Consider the following 16194-nt stretch of genomic DNA (forward strand, 5'->3'; position numbering starts at 1 on the left):
CTTGTGCCCGACTAGATTATCAACCTGTTTGTGGCCGTCATCATGGACAACTTTGACTATCTGACACGTGATTGGTCCATTCTTGGTCCGCACCACCTCGACGAATTCAAGAGAATATGGTCAGAGTACGACCCAGAGGCAAAGTATGCGATTTATTACCTACAGTATCCAAAAGTATTTCATTTTTTATCATTTTATCTTACATCTGTATACTTTTCTTCCTACAGGGGCAGAATTAAACATCTGGATGTCGTGACGCTCCTTCGTCGTATCCAGCCTCCTCTGGGCTTCGGCAAACTGTGTCCTCACAGAGTGGCTTGCAAGGTCTCTGCTCCTCCCTTCTTTTCTTTTTCTAATTTTCAAAATGCACAATACTGATCATTAAGCCGACCTGTTCTACCATGTTAAAGGCCTCTGTTCTCTGCTCTCCTCTTTCAGAGGCTGGTAGCCATGAACATGCCTCTGAACAGTGACGGCACAGTCATGTTTAACGCCACTTTGTTTGCACTGGTGCGCACTGCCCTGAAGATCAAAACAGAAGGTATGAAAAAAAAATAAAAATACTGATGCATTCAATGAGCGCTCTCTGTTACCTGTAATTACGCGCTCGTCTGGATTTAAAATGGCTGTGAACTGGAGTGCTGGTTTCTCAGGGACGTTTGTGTCCCTGTGGTGCAGGTAATCTAGAGCAGGCCAACGAAGAGCTGCGAGCCGTCATCAAGAAAATCTGGAAGAGAACCAGCATGAAGCTGCTGGATCAAGTGGTGCCCCCCGCTGGTGGTTAGTGGAACCGGCCTGTGTCTTTCAGTGAAATTACATTTAGTCCTTCTGTTGCAGTTTGACACACACACGCCACGCTAGAGCAGCTTAAATCGCACACACACCATATGCTGCCCACATGCTGTTTTGCATAAAATCACAGGAAGCTCTGAACTGCTCCCTCATAACTATATCCTTAAATAAAAAACTCACACACACACACACACACACACACAAATTCTCACTCAGAAGTAAAGCTGTACCGTGCTGTTTCTGCTCTGCTCATGTTCTCCTGGTTGCCCCCTCAGCAGTGTGTCTCTTATCCATGTGTGTGTTTGATCCGGCCCTGGATGCTGATGGAGGCCACCGACTGTCCGCTGGGCTTTGGGCTTGCATGGCCGTATAGACCACAGTGCAAGAGCATGCTCTCTGTCTCTCTCACAAATCTCTCTCTCTCTCTCCTTCTCCACCTGTCTCTCTCCCCTCTCTCTCTCTCTCTCTCTCTCTATCTGACTCTCTCGTTTGTCTTCTTCTCACTGCTTGAGCTTCTCACACTTTTATATCTCTGTATCCAAAACTCTGAAGCACTTCAGAATATTCTGAAGCAGTTCTGTTTTAGGGTGGTGGCATGGAACTAGTGTTGCCTCTCTCTCCGATCTCTGTCCCCAGCGTGCTTGTTCAAAGTGACTCAGACCCCTGCTTCAGAATGATTCTCTCACAAACACTCTAATCAAACGGGCCAAGAAAAATGCAAAGAACATTCCCATGAAGAAAGCGCAATACCCCCAGTCTAGCACACATCATATAAAAACAAAGGCATACACAAGCACAAAGGTGAATTACTGCAAACATACTGACATGTTTGATGCATACTGTAGATCTGCTTGCTTGCATGTGCTAAAGTAGTAAATTAAATGGCATTTTCAGACATCTTCCAAAAATAGTTTGGTTCATACACATAAAATAAATTCTCAAAGATTAATGGTTGATTAATGTTATCCAAATATTTAAAGTCTCTTTTTGCAGCTTGTTGAAAAGCAGCATTTTTCTGTAATCATACTGTGTGTTGATTCTATTTGACCTGAATTCTGCTCATCTGTCCTCTCCGTCAGTAGTCCAACATTACAAAAGAGGTTACACCAGTCATTTTTCTCAGCTTTAATTGATAATGTAGGATGTGTGTTCTTTGAAATTCTCCAGTTTAAAATCAAACATACATATAATGTAAAAGATCTAACTTTTCATGCACAAGAACAACACAAGGAGTCTGATCCTCTGTTCTTTCTGAAACACAGCGAAGGATTTCAGGTGGTGCACACCGAGGTACAGTATATACACCATCAAGATGGATGTATATAATTTGGATTTAAAGTCTTTTGGGCTTGATTGGGGTGTCTGCAGTCCCGAGGGTGATGGACCTGCATTTTTTTGAAGGAGGATGGACGAGGGAGGAGAAGAGTCTCTCCTTCTCTCTCCCACGATGCTGTGTGTAGTGACCTGCTGACACAGGAAGCATTTGTGTGGTCTGTTCACTCAGATGATGAGGTAACCGTGGGGAAGTTCTATGCCACCTTCCTGATACAGGACTACTTTAGGAAATTCAAGAAACGTAAAGAGGAAGGCCTGGTGGGTGCTCACCCCTCCCAGAACAACACGGCGATCGCTTTGCAGGTGAGTCTCGCGGTGTCTTCGTGTCTTCTTATTGAGAGAGAGGAGAGACTGACATTGTGTGGAAATAAATGAGTGTTGTAATGTTGTTTTTGTCTTTGTGCATTTCATTCAAATATCATCAAGTGTGCTAATGTTATGGTTTATGATCCAGCAGGTTGTTCATGATCTTGGTGTACAGTATGAATCTGTGATTTATATGTTTCCAGTGTGTGAATTTGTTCTTTGTGTCTCTGCGTCTCTGAATATCATCGATGTTGATGTTAAGCGTGTGTCATCGTCTCCAGCCATCACTTCGCGTGTTTTCCGTGCATCACAGTTCACTCATCCATTCATGAAATACACATGCAAAGCCTGTTGCCATTTCAGTTACCTTATTATGTACGATATATGGCTACAACATACCACCATATATCTTTATCCGACAGGGAACAGCTTTTAAGTTGATTTTGTAATTATATTTTTGTGTACGTTATGCTAATTTGGTTAAGTACACCTGCAAAACAGAGGAAAGGATGAAAAGTAGGTGTTTACTGCACACACTGCAGCATTTGTGAGACGAGCACAGCTGGATGCCACGCAAGACATTTCAGCTAAGTGATGCTCACAGCTGGTTGCTTCTCAGGAGAGCACATCTGTCTGTCTGTGTGTTCTCATCTCTCACAGTCCGTCAGTACTGTAAATGTCCCAGCACAGGTGTGTGTATGCCCAGTATGTGTGGTGGTTGTGACTGTATGGTGTGAGATTTTTTTTTCCTGCTGTGAGTTGTAAGATGAAGTTCCCCCCGCTGTAGCATTTAGCCCTCTTATTGTCATGGTTACAGGCCGGCCTTCGCACGCTGCATGATATTGGGCCTGAAATTCGCCGAGCGATATCATGTGATCTGCAGGATGACGAGCTAGTAGACTTTATTCCTGAGGAAGACGAGGAAATTTATAGGGTAACTGATTCAATTTTACATGACAGGAGGAATGTTACATTTGAATATTGTGCTTGTTAAATAACTTAATGTTAATCAGCTAAATATGTAGTCGATGTTATGTCTTTATTTTGCTACATTATGTGGCTTTTTCATTTTGGCTTCCTTTGTTTTTCCTTCATTTCAGTTCCAACAAACTACAAACAGTGCATTCATTTTGCTCATGTCATGTGCCATGAAACCAGCTTCTGAAATTAATTTTGCTCATACAGTTTCTGCAAAGAAAACCAGACTTAACATCAATAGCACATTTGCTCTGCTGCTTTGTAAGATGTCGAAGCCCTGGTGGTTTTACTTTGAGCGTTCCTTCACAGCGTAACGGTGGACTCTTCGGGAACCATCTCATGAACGGCGGTCACCGGCGATCCAACGGCCATCAGACCAACGCCACACAGCGGCCTCTACAGGTGCAGCCTCCGCCTCACTACGCCCACATGGAGCAGCCGGTGGGACGCCTGTCTCGAGCCAATGCGATGTCCCACCCCAACCACCATCATCACCACCACCACCATCACCATCGCCACCACAACTCCTACGGCAAGTCTCCCAAATCCACCAACATCAACCTCAACAATGCCAACATGTCCAGTCTGCCCAACGGAGGACACCATCGTTACTACGAACACGCACCTCCCAATGGCTACCCAGGTCATCGCAGCTCCTACTACGACTACGACAAGCCCCGGACACCCCAGGGTCAAAGGTATCAACACACTGAGCATCAGCCTTTTAATCTGACTCAAAAATGGTTTGAATATTCAATGCAGAATGAAACCGTTGTTTCCCAGAACTTGCTAAATGGAGAAATTAAAGTCACATTACATCGAGATATTCCCCATGTAGCTGTAACACTGAAGGCAAAACAGATCAGAGAGAAATTCTGTATAGAACAAGCAGAAAGCAGATTTATCTGCTCAGGAGGTTCATGAATAATTAATGTTACGTGTAATTTAATGAAATAAATAATTTGATGCAGAATGATAAAAAGTGGAAAATAACCTTTATTTTGAAAGTGCAAAATATGTCATGGGCTATTCTGAAGATCATTCTAGTGTCATTTAAAAACAATCAATTTGAGCTCTTTTACAAATTGAGTCAGAAATTTTGGAAAATATCCATTTTTACTTTCATGCTAAGAGCCAGATGAGAAGATTGATATCACTCTTGTGTCTATATCATCACTATAAAGCTACAGTCAGGAGATGGTTAGTCAAGTCAAGCTTAGCGTAGATACTGACAACAGGAAAATAGCGAGCCTGGCCTACAGGCTATCTGTTTCCCCCTTGCCTCTATTCTTACGGCTAAGCTAAGGACTGTTGATATAGCCTGCCACTGGCTGAAGTTTTGAGTTGGCATCCTCTCCTGTCTGCTGTGTGAGTATTAGCATTTTCAAAATCCCTGCCTCTACAGGAAACCTTCATTGTAGTGACCTACATGTTAAAAATGGCCCGTTAAGCTAACTCTAGCTTTGTTGCTGGCACTACGAACACTAGACAAGCGTGTTGTCACCTTTTCTCTAGCTGGGATTGAGGTGTTCTAAAGGGACATTTTATAAAAATGACTTCTTAAAAGCAATTTAAAAGCGCTCACTGTGTGAGTTCCAGGCCCAAACTGGGTGTGTGTTTTTCCCATTAAGCAAGTGTTTCTCATAACTTTTGCAGTTAAGAGGAGTTTAGGCGTTTCAGAGTTTATAGATATAAATTATGGATTCCCCTTTAATTGTTTGGGCTTTACTTCAGCAGAGTGAGCAAAAACAACACCTGCAGAAGTTTTAAAATGTATTTCTTGTTACTCTGTTCTCTTTCAATACAGCTATCTTAGTCTGTATGACAGCAAGTATCTGAAGACATTTTAATAACACTGTTATTACTTTCTTTGCCTCGAGTGCTTGCTGTAATGAAAACACCTGTGCACATTATCTGTTGCATAAGTATGTTTGTTCCACAGGCAGGACCTGGCTTCTTATCAAACCTTCCCGTTTCACAAACCTTTATTGTAAAACCCTTCACTTCATAATAGATCACCAACCGACTTTCATAGTGACAGTTAATAAGTGACCAGAAGAGCACTTATCTCCTGGATTCTCACGCTCTGTTCAGTCAGACGCTCCAGTGTTGGTATCCAGTTTTTCTTTAGCACCCAATAAGTTAGGGGGACAATTTCATTGCTGCCACTTTACGGAAGAGAAATGGTTTTTAGTTTGCGTCTTATCTGAAAAAGAGAAAATGGAATTGTCAACCAACACTGGAGTCGACGTCCGCCATCACACTCTGTCCTCCTCATACATATATATTAGAATGCTGTATATGATTCATATACTGTATGATATATATATATATGTGTCATGCTCTCTCCGCCCTTTTCTCTGTGTTCTCTCCTCCCTTCTCCTTCCTAACCGAAATGCTTTCTCTCAACCCATCCCTCTGCTTTCTTGGACAGAAGGCGCTACTATGAGACCTATGTTAGGTATGTTTTTCTAGGTTTGGCTCCAGCAGTATGTCTCCACAGCAAAAGCAGGACTTTATTTTCTATGTTTATTTGTCTCATTGTGATTTGATTTTGGATCAGTGAATGGTTGCATCCTTGCTAAGTCAGTGTCATGTGCTATATGCTGGCCAGGTTACCAGCTGCCTCTGCTATGATGCAGTTGTGTCAATGCTTTGAGGTGAAAGGAGGAGTAATATGAATGTTAGTGGCCAGCATATCGCTGAGATCAGCCCTGCTTTATGCATGTGTCAAAGTTACGTGCTTGCTTTGAAGAAGGACCCAGATGCTCGAAAACAAGGAAGTGTATGAGAATGTTTTTCCAAGTCACACTGCTAGTCACCATCATAGTTCTACACTTAATTCACACCATGATTCTTAACCATCAGTGTTTTAATTAATCTAATGAAGGACCTCAAAGTGGATGGGATGTTTAGATGACAGAGTGATGCTGTTCAACCTGAAACTTGCTGCCTGCTGTCTTGGTCTGGCTGTGGTTAATATCTATGAGGGTGGTCAGTTGCATCGCTGCCCCCTGGAGGCTTGCGTCTGCATGGCAGTGCATGGCCCTATTCCAGTAACCCCTCTGAACAGCAGCGTGTGCACACTCTGACCCCTGTGCTCTCACCTCTCATCAGGTCCCGCGGTGTGGATGGACACCACCCCACCATCCGCAGGGAGGAGGAGTTTGATGAAGACCGCTTCTCCGGGGAGTATTACAGTGGGGAGGAGTTTTATGAAGATGACAGCATGCTGTCAGGGGACAGGTAGGATGCTTTCAGACTACCTGTTGAGCACATTTAGAGAAGGCTTGTACCACTATGGCCTGCTCAGATTATGAAACACAGATAAAGATTTTTTGTGTGTTATTGACAGGTATCAGAACAGTGACACAGAGTATGAGACTCCAAAAGGTTACCATCACCCTGACAGTTACTATGACGATGACGAGCAGCCTCTCTACCGAGACTCGCGGAGGTCACCAAAGAGACGGCTGCTTCCTGCCACACCTCAAGGTACATAAATCCTGCAGCATTACTTACATGTGAAATAATCAAGTTTTAGGTTTCAAGTTTAAATTTTTTCAGAAGCTTTAAAAACACTTTGACCAAAGATGTGGGTTTCAAAAATGATGCAGAATCACAGAATCAGTGACAAAGTATTAGTGCAGCATGGTACAGTGAATCGAACATTATCTAAGAAGATGAATTTGCTCGTGTACATAAAATATTACCATACACAATTGATAAAATTGATAAAATGTTTCTAGATGTATATTTTTCTCAAAGGAAAAACCGCATTTGTTTCTAGGATAGAAACCCAGCTTCATCCTGAGCTCGAGGTGAATTTTAAAAGACAGATTGTCCTCAAGGAAAAAAAAACAAAACAAGTTGAGACTCATGTTACCACCTTTTCATTCAAAGTACCAATCTGATATGTATGTGTTGGAAAGGATGCATTTAAAAACAACCCGCTGTAGGCTAGCTATAAACAAACTGTAGACCGTTGCAGCTAAGGGTAAAATAAGTCATCTGTACTGAATGCCCTAAAACATTTAACACTCACTGTATGATTCACCCCTCAGTTTTAAAGCTTTTATGCAGTGTTGCATGTTATCAGAGTTTCTTGCATGAGGTCACTCACTGGTCCCCTCCTGACTCGTTCAGGTAACAGGAGGCCATCCTTCAACTTTGAGTGTCTGCGCAGACAAAGTAGCCAGGACGAGCTTCCACATCAGCGCACCGCTCTACCACTGCACCTTATGCAGCACCAGGTAACACAAGCATGTGTCTCACCTGTACTGTTTGCTCTCTTAGATTGATTTAAACACCTTTTAGATCTATTTTGTCGCTTTCTTCTCTCTCTGAATTGAAAAAAATCTTGTCCTATTTCCATGTGTGCACACATTCTCCCTGAGTAGCAGGCGGTAGCTGTTAGTCACAGAGTAGTACAAGGAAAATGCGGCTGAGTATAGTGTTTGTTTCCCTCTTGACTCATCAGGTTATGGCTGTAGCAGGCCTGGACTCCAGCAGAGCCCACCGCCTCTCCCCGACCCGCTCCACCCGCTCCTGGGCCACACCCCCTGCCACCCCGGCCAGTAAAGACCAGTCACCGTACTACACTCCTCTCATCCGTGTGGACCATCCACAAAGGGGGAGCGCAGCCAGCAGCCAAGTGTCAGTGCGTAAGAGCTCCTGGTACACGGACGACCCCGAGTTCTCCCAGAGGACGTACTCGCCGGTCCACCTGCAGGTGCCACCTGAGTACCACAACCAGTACCACCAGAAGAGAGGCAGTGCCACCAGCCTTGTGGAAGCGGTGAGTTTGAGGATTTTGGATTGAGCACACGGGCACATTTTTAGATTAATGCCTCAGAAAAGTGAAACCCATAAAAGTTAATCAAGATAAACTAACACATATTTCCTCTGTCGAGCAGGTTTTGATATCAGAAGGACTTGGGAGATACGCCAAGGACCCCAAGTTCGTCGCTGCCACAAAGCACGAGATAGCAGATGCGTGTGAGATGACAATAGATGAGATGGAGAGCGCAGCCAGCCATCTGCTGAATGGAGGGATGGCCCCGGCCATCAACGGGGTCAACGTGTTCCCCATTCTGACTCCAAGGGATTATGAACTGCAGGACACAGCAGCCAGCTACAGCGACGAGGAGCCAGAGACAGAACCGAGAGCTCCCTATGAGGAGGACCTGGCAGATGAGATGATCTGCATCACAACTTTATAGCAGTGGCTGGAGAAATCTGCAAACTAGAAACCTTGACAGACTAAATACGTGAAAATAAAAAAAAAAAAAAAGAAATGCATCTGTTGGCTCTGACCAAAAGAAGTGCCTTTTACATTGAAGAGAAAAGGCATATAGACGAGAGACACATTAGTCCCGTTCATTTAATTGTTCTCCACCTGCCAGCAAAGGAGGTCACAGCGAAGAGCCAGACACCATTCCTGCTGCTGAGCACAGAGAGACTGACTGGACCCTCCTGTCAGAGGAGGTGACACACAGGTTCAGCCTGCAGCCAATCAGAGTTGAGGACATTGATGCCAGTGAAAGATGGACCAAGTGGCAATGGTGTGAGATACTCTCTCGGGCGGGTCTCTAAGGGTGATGACAATCAGATGTACGATGTCATTACCTCGGTCACTTTATTAAGGTTTGGCATATCATGCAAGATTTCAATGCAAGCATAGAAAGGCATATCTCCTCCCGTAGTCGTTAGTCTAACTTGATCCCTTTGTTGTTTGAACAGACCATTAAATGATCGATACAGCTGAGTCAAAAAGTGAAGAGCACCTGTAGAGTTGTACCAGATTATGCAGGAACTAGCTGTCCTACTTATAGCATCTTTCAACTTGAGATATGTTCTTTTGAAGCGACAAAAGCATTTGTGATAAATGCACTAGCAGGCAGGTTATTTTAAACTTTTAGAATAGCCTGATTAATATTTCATAGTTGATATGCTGTAAATTGTATTATATAACAAAAAGAAACTTTGTAAAGAGATATTCTATATTTTGTAATTATGTATCATTTAAAAGATCAGCAATATGGACCCTTGTGACTCCTGTTATGCTATAAAAGCAGACTTGCATTATTTTATTAGGTACAAGATTCTGATATTCATTTGCCTTTTATTTTTTTGCTAATATGCACCCTTTATTTTGCCTATAAAAACAGCATTTTTAAGAGGTTCTGCTTGTGTGACAACACTACTGCACAAGATATGCAAATGGCTTTGATTTCTTAGCATAGAGGTACATGTGATACTTCATTCTACCAACACCAGTTGCATAAGGTAAAGCCCCCTTTAAAGGAGCATTTTTAGAAGGCGAGCCTCAAGGATCCAGTGCTGAAATTTTATACAGATGTGATGAACACATTTGTTTGCATATTTTGTGCAGGGCATGCACAAGAATTTAAAATGCATAGTGCATTAACAATGCTGCTTTTTTAGTTGGTTTCAGAGTCAAACCTAGGTTTCGTCAGCCCCTACTGAAATGCCTTTTTGCTGCTGAAAGAAAGAAAAACTGATAGCTGGTGATAACAGGGATAAATTCATACTTCTCATAGCTTGTGCTGGGGTTTTCCATGATGTACACTTCGTTGATCATGGTGTAATTCCATTAAACCTTTGTACTGAATCTTGGCAATCACATCTCAGCCTTCATGTAGTGCGTGTGTGTGTGTGTGAGGCCTCGGGTGGCCGGAGACACACGCACACATCCAAAGGTCAGAAACGGTCCAACATGTGTTGTAGGTTTAAAGAACAGAGGGTGTCCTGGTGTCAGGATGCTGGAGAGAGGCTAAGCAATACTAACCCCCCGCCCCTTTCTCTCTCAGCCTGCCTGGTTCCTGCATACAGTATACCTCGTTAGGCAACGGTGACAACATATCATTGTCTCAACTTACCTGTCTGTCACAGTGTCCCGCGGTGGAGTCTTTGAGAGGGATTAGGTAGGATTGTACCTGGACGTTGTGTGTTTTCCCCTTAATCATATTTATTAATGAGATGAGGAGGGAAAAACCAATGGATGCATAAAAAGAAGCAAGTGAAGCCCAAAGGTCTGAACAACAAAATATCTTTTGATCAATTATCAAGCACGGACACTGGATTAAATAAACTGCGGTGGGCTTTTTCAGGCGTTACCATGGAGAATTAGCACCGAGCATATTTAGGGTTAATGTGATCTGTTGTTCATGAGTGTTTGATTTGTAGGCGAGTGCGTCCTGTACTCTAATTCAACCGAATACTGTCATGAAAATGTAGGTTTTCCATTTTGTGTGCACATTGAAAGGGCTCTTTGAATTGTTTGTGAGTATTAAAAAAAATAATAATAATGTGTTCTAGTCCTTTTGTTGATGACTGTCATATAAAAGGACCAATGCACATAACAGGCACATTGTACTATTCGTAGCAATTACAGTACTGATGAACTGAAGATATGCATTATTTTGTAAAACACTTTTAAAAGTTGTGTTAAACTAAAGATGAAAAAGAACTTACTTTTACCTCATGTCAGGGATTCCTGAGAAAAGAAAAATAAAGATTTGGTTCAGTCTATACCAATGGTATTTAAATATTAGCACATAGCTGTTTGTCTTTGCACAAGTAACTGTATAGTGCTTTTGTTTCTCCTTTTTCTAAACAGATTTGTGTATTAAGGTGAGACAATTTTGTACTTTTTGTGACTGTGTGTATGGTTTAGTGGAATCTATATTTGTCATTTACACCTCACCTTACAATGCTGGGAATGAAAGAGTATTAATAAAATATTTTCAAGGTGCACTGTTTCTCTGTTTGCGGGTAGGGAGAAAAAAAAATGACACATTAAAGTTACCAGTTTACAGAGAAACACTTATTGATTTGAACGTTTCTATTAGTTTTTCTTCATATTGTTATGATTCTAATTACTATTACAAATATTAATGTTCTGAAAGCTGTATTAAAATAGAAGATAATGTAAAATATGTACAAAGGTATGGAAAGACCCATGGTAATGTTCTCTACTTGAAAGTCTTGATATTTGCTCCTTAATGTTTTTATTCAGTAAACATCATTTCTCTTAGTAGCAAATGCTTTACTATAACCTTCTAGGTTTTGTATCAATACATTTTTTTGTATTTTTCATTTTATTTTGGCCTTGACTTTATTTGAATCGATACTGATATTTTATTTTCTATTGATCATCATTGAATAAACTTATGCTGAATTACTGTTCGCATTCATTTGCATTCTGTTTCCACCCACAACATTTAAACATCTCACAAACATGTAAACATTGCAGTCATAGTTTCACGGATGGCGACAAAAACGCGCAAACTAAATCATCAGGCAAAAAGCTTTTTAATGGATTGTTGCAGGTGTGTGTGTGTGCGTGTTTGTGTATGTTTGTATTGCTATGCTTGTGTGGACCCACCCTTGACATCCCACCTTTCTTGTGAGGACAATTTTACTTGTGAGGACATTTTGCCTGGTCCTGACAAAGAAAATGCTAAGATAAGCTCTGTGTGTGTGTGTGTGTGTGTGTGTGTGTGTGTGGGTGGGTGTCTACATTTCAGGAAGGCATCACTTTGTTTGATGCCTCCGTGGTCGTCACCATGTCTGATTCTTCGTCGTCCAGCAGGGGCTCTCTCCCACACAGCAGGAAAGGCACTGCGTATTTGCGGAACTGTAGAAAAACACAATGAGCCGGAGCGTAAAACATTCAGACAACACAAAGTGCTGCTTTTGATGTATCAACAAACACTCAGACATCATTCTCAGCTGGCATCAAAAATAAATAGTAATTTTATAGTATTTTCACTGTTAAGGAACAAATGCTTTTTAATACATATATTATAAAGTTTTGAATGTTTATAAATATCTGTTCCAACTTTACCACAGCACTTGCTTGATGAATGGGTTATAAAGCATTTTATTGTCAACAGTGGAAAAAAATAGTCATGAAATTCTAATTGACTTTAAAAATACAATTTATTGATGAGGGTTGTTATAAAGTGCCTTTAGAAATTGCTGATTAAGAACAATAACTTAGTGATTTTCTTCAGCATCCTTTATTTAGCATTTATAAGCATATTACAAACATTTAATATATGATTTATAACACACTTTAATGTCATTCTGAGCAGAAATTTGTATATGTCTTTATAGGAGAACTTGTAATTGTTGACAAATACTGTTCATTAATAACAACATGCCCTTATAACTGCTTACAACTACATTTGTGGTAAATAATTTAGTTAATGTTGACATATGACCCATAAATGTCATTTTAGCTGCTCAAAATGACATTATAGTGTTACAAATTCCTGAGTGTTTAAATTATATAGTGCTTAAATGCTTAGGCAGTTAAAGTTAAGTGTTCATGGGACTCTGACTTGTTCGGAATATACTTTATCTTTTTGTTTTTCATTTGTGAAAAATGTGAATACAAATTTTTGATATATAAAAGAAGACACCAAGATTTATTCCTACATTTAAATGTTGTTAGTTTGGTTAGTTTACCCCAGTTATAACAGTTCTAGTTACCCACATTCCTGTACACACTTTATCTGTTCTAAAACATCTTTCATTACCACAAGATGGTGCCAACCTCCCAAAGCAGCACAGTATTTCAAAGCTGAGACTCACCAAGCTGAGCCTCTACAGTGATTTTATCTCATCTGACTGAGTTGTGGTGTCACAGTACCTGTTTGTTGAGGTAGATGTAGATGATGGGGTTGTACACAGTGCTGCTCTTGGCCAGGTAAACTGGCACCGTGCCCACCAGCGGGTGAATCTCCACATTTGGGTCATAGACCACCAACATGGCCAGGCTGGCATAAGGCATCCAACTGATCATGAAAGTCAGGACCATCAGGACCACCATGGACGCCACCTTCATCTCACCTTTAGCTACTGCACCACCTTCCAAGCAGGCCATCCTTGACACCTGGAGCACAGAATATAAATAGTTGCGAGGTTAATAGGTCTCCTTCTGTCATATTTTTTTTTTCTAACTTGAACTTTATATAACCAGAAATAATCCTATTGAGATTCAAAATCTCTTTTACAAGGGAGCCCGTGTAAACAAACAACAATACAGACTTTAAAAAACTGCATGCAACATCAAACAACAAATTAAGGGTGATCTGTAACAGGATATGTATTTAGTTATCAGCAGTGGCTTACACCAAGAGAACGGTGCAAAAATTTGAAAAAGTACTTTCACCAGAGACAGTAGAGGATTGCAAAGTGTCAGGTCTAAACTGGCATGGCCCTTAATCTCACTTTTGTCTCTGGCCCCCTGCATACAGAGTGTGTAAAATGGGAAAGTTGCAATTTTGCTAAAAACTGAGCATCTGTACACTGAAAATACATACACTGATGTAAAAACAAACTGATAGAACCCTGTATCCATAATCCTACTGAGGAAGAGATCAAGAAATATCACTGAAATGTGCTTAAAGTCTAAAAAGAAAAAGAAAAGTACTGTGTGTATATCACTAAATTTAATGATGCATCAAGTGAGCAGCATTTTACTGTTGTAGATGCCCAATGTGGGGTTGATATTAAACATCGAGTTGGGTGGTTTTAGTCATGAGGTTCTGGTTCTGATCTTTTGTTCACATATCACATACTTTTGTGCTTTTATAGTTCTCTTAATCAGCCAGTTTGCCAGAATAAAATGATGGCAGTTCATGTTTCTTTAAGCCGAATCTTAAGCTGTCTGAGGCTGTGTTTGTGGCGACCAAACCAGGTTATCTAAGAAGATTTCTGCACAGCCATGTTAAATCAGATAGTTTAATACGATGTTCTCCTAACCCTAACCGAGTGGGGTTTGCACCTAAACCCTAACAAAGCATCAGCACACCGTTGAGACAAGAGAAAAAAATATAAACTGAACCGACTATAACGTAAAGTTGCAACATGAGGAAATATAACATTTTGACTTATCTGAAGTTTTTGCCAAAACATATTTATACATTTATTCTGGCGATTGGGTGGTCAAATCTGAATGATTACGATTCATTTAACATTCTGTCACACGGTCCAGTTGCAGCTTTGTTACCTTGTTTCTTATGTTATATTAGGATTTAATTTAGTTATTACATGTTAAATTTCTCATCTTAATTTTGTACTTTTTGCACCTTTGTCCGTTTGCACTTCTTGCTTGGCCCCAGTGTCAGGGGCAACAGTGCTTTTTTTTTAGACACAGGTAATCTGTAACAATACACCGTATCTTATAAACTTAACAAACAAACAATTTAGTGTGCAAAAAAAAGTGCCCCAGTAGTATTATTACAGTGATACTTTCAACCACTGCGTATGATGAAAGCTCACCTGGTGCAACGTCCACATCAGCTTTGTGTAAGACGCCACGATGATGGCAAATGGAGCAGCAAAGCACACTGCAAAGTAAGCCAGGATGTAGGAGATGTTATGAGGGTCTCGGCTGTGCCAGTCCGGTGCGCAGGACGTCCCTACACCCTCCAGCTCATACCTGCCCCATCCAAACAGGGGGGGTAAGTTCCACGTGAGGGACCACAACCAGGATAAGGTGATACCTCCCAAGGCGTGGTGCTTTTGGAAGGTCATCTGGCCCAGTGGCTTACATATAACAAACATCCTTTCCACTGCGATCAGAGCAACCGTGCACAGAGAGGTGATGCCTGCAGGGAGTGCAGAGTCAGTGTCCACTTATTCAGACAGGTGAATGAATATCAGACTACACAGTGAGGAAATGTGTTTCCTATTAATGTTTGTCATGAAATGGAATAAAAAATGCAAAAGAAAACGGACGAGAAGCATCACATTTTACATATGAAAAGATATTCATGTTGTACTATAATTCAATTTGAATATGAGCAGTTTAAAAAAACAAACAACTGAGTCCAATCTGTGCACCTCTTTTCACTCACCAAACAAGGACACTGCAAAGCCCTCCATCACGCAGCCTGTTCTTCCCAGGGAGAAGTACCCCTGGGCGTTGTTGACCACAGACAGCACCCCTCCGGTCATGGCTGTGCCCAGGTCAGCCACAGCCATGTTCACCAGAGCATAGTTGAGCGGCTGCCTCAGCTGCTTGTGCATGAGGGACACGATGATCACTGTGGCGTTGAGTATGATGGCCGGGCCGGTGAAAAGGGCCATGATGATGGAGAGGATGATGAAGCCGGTGCGTGACAGAGGGGGCTCCCCGCTGGGGCCCAGGTAGGAGGAAGCATTTGAGTAAAAAACAGATGGCTGCATGGATGCAGAGCTTTGGAAAATGCTCAGGTTCGTTTTTTCTTGTCCTGGAGCTTCTGGACGATCAATATGTAGCTAGCCAAGTGTGACAGCTGAGATTATATGCCCCCGGTCTAAGGATAAGTCCTCCAGAGCAGGACTAAGAATAATTCCTCCAAATGATGATCCTTGATCCCTCACCTTTTGCTTGATTGTAAATGCACTTTAACAGGATGACTCCACAGTGCTTCTCCACAGGATAAGTCCACTAAGCAAGTGTTAAACACACAACAAACTCTGTGACCACTCCTACCTCCCAGAGGGATAGAGGGACTGCTGGTTTAGCCTTCTGAGAACTACTCAGAGGATGTGTCATAACTTAAAGTAACTACAGCAAAGACTGATGACGGCTGATGATCTCCTCCTGGTTCTCTGCAGATGGAGGTGATTTTGGCATGTAAATCTACAGTTTGTGTGTTGGTCAGACTGTAAATGACACCTTGATTTTTTGTTGGTGCAGCTTAAAGGCATCTTTAGACATTTTTATCGTCTGTTGGGGCTTACAGAGCTACAAACCTTATT

General features: G+C 41.6%; 2 protein-coding genes across 8 annotated transcripts in view; one reads left to right on the forward strand and one right to left on the reverse strand.

Annotated features, from left to right (window-relative positions):
* Positions 1-11619, forward strand: part of cacna1da (calcium channel, voltage-dependent, L type, alpha 1D subunit, a) — a 73553-nt gene extending 61934 nt beyond the window's left edge. For 5 of the 7 annotated variants that reach the window (XM_037100957.1, XM_037100958.1, XM_037100963.1 and 2 more), the window contains 13 exons: positions 16-143; positions 228-324; positions 439-541; positions 679-780; positions 2297-2430; positions 3251-3367; positions 3721-4109; positions 5846-5872; positions 6529-6657; positions 6767-6906; positions 7558-7664; positions 7892-8209; positions 8328-11619. In XM_037100957.1, coding sequence (XP_036956852.1) covers positions 16-143; positions 228-324; positions 439-541; positions 679-780; positions 2297-2430; positions 3251-3367; positions 3721-4109; positions 5846-5872; positions 6529-6657; positions 6767-6906; positions 7558-7664; positions 7892-8209; positions 8328-8633 — 2097 coding nt within the window. In that variant the 3' untranslated portion in view covers positions 8634-11619. The remainder of the gene's footprint in view (positions 1-15; positions 144-227; positions 325-438; positions 542-678; positions 781-2296; positions 2431-3250; positions 3368-3720; positions 4110-5845; positions 5873-6528; positions 6658-6766; positions 6907-7557; positions 7665-7891; positions 8210-8327) is intronic. The other 2 variants (XM_037100961.1, XM_037100959.1) reach the window with 2 other exon arrangements.
* Positions 11618-16092, reverse strand: LOC119021041 (parapinopsin-like). The gene is made up of 4 exons (XM_037100965.1): positions 15306-16092; positions 14728-15056; positions 13094-13336; positions 11618-12073 (listed from the first exon to the last, which is right to left on the reverse strand). The coding sequence occupies exons 1-4, from the start codon at positions 15634-15636 to the stop codon at positions 11960-11962; spliced, it is 1017 nt and encodes a 338-aa protein (XP_036956860.1). The 5' UTR covers positions 15637-16092; the 3' UTR covers positions 11618-11959.
* Between the last annotated feature and the right edge of the window lie 102 nt (positions 16093-16194).

Source organism: Acanthopagrus latus, chromosome 6, assembly GCF_904848185.1.
Source record: "Acanthopagrus latus isolate v.2019 chromosome 6, fAcaLat1.1, whole genome shotgun sequence".
In the NCBI taxonomy this organism is placed as follows: Eukaryota; Metazoa; Chordata; class Actinopteri; order Spariformes; family Sparidae; genus Acanthopagrus; species Acanthopagrus latus.

Bases quoted from the DNA above. Each gene is read 5' to 3' on its own strand.
- LOC119021041 (XM_037100965.1), bottom strand. From the start codon at position 15,636: ATGCAGCCATCTGTTTTTTACTCAAATGCTTCCTCCTACCTGGGCCCC. The intron at 15,057-15,305 runs GTGAGTGAAAAG...CACTCCCTGCAG, and splicing joins CTTTGCAGTGTCCTTGTTTG to GCATCACCTCTCTGTGCACG. The intron at 13,337-14,727 runs GTGAGCTTTCAT...TCTGTGCTCCAG, and splicing joins TGATGTGGACGTTGCACCAG to GTGTCAAGGATGGCCTGCTT.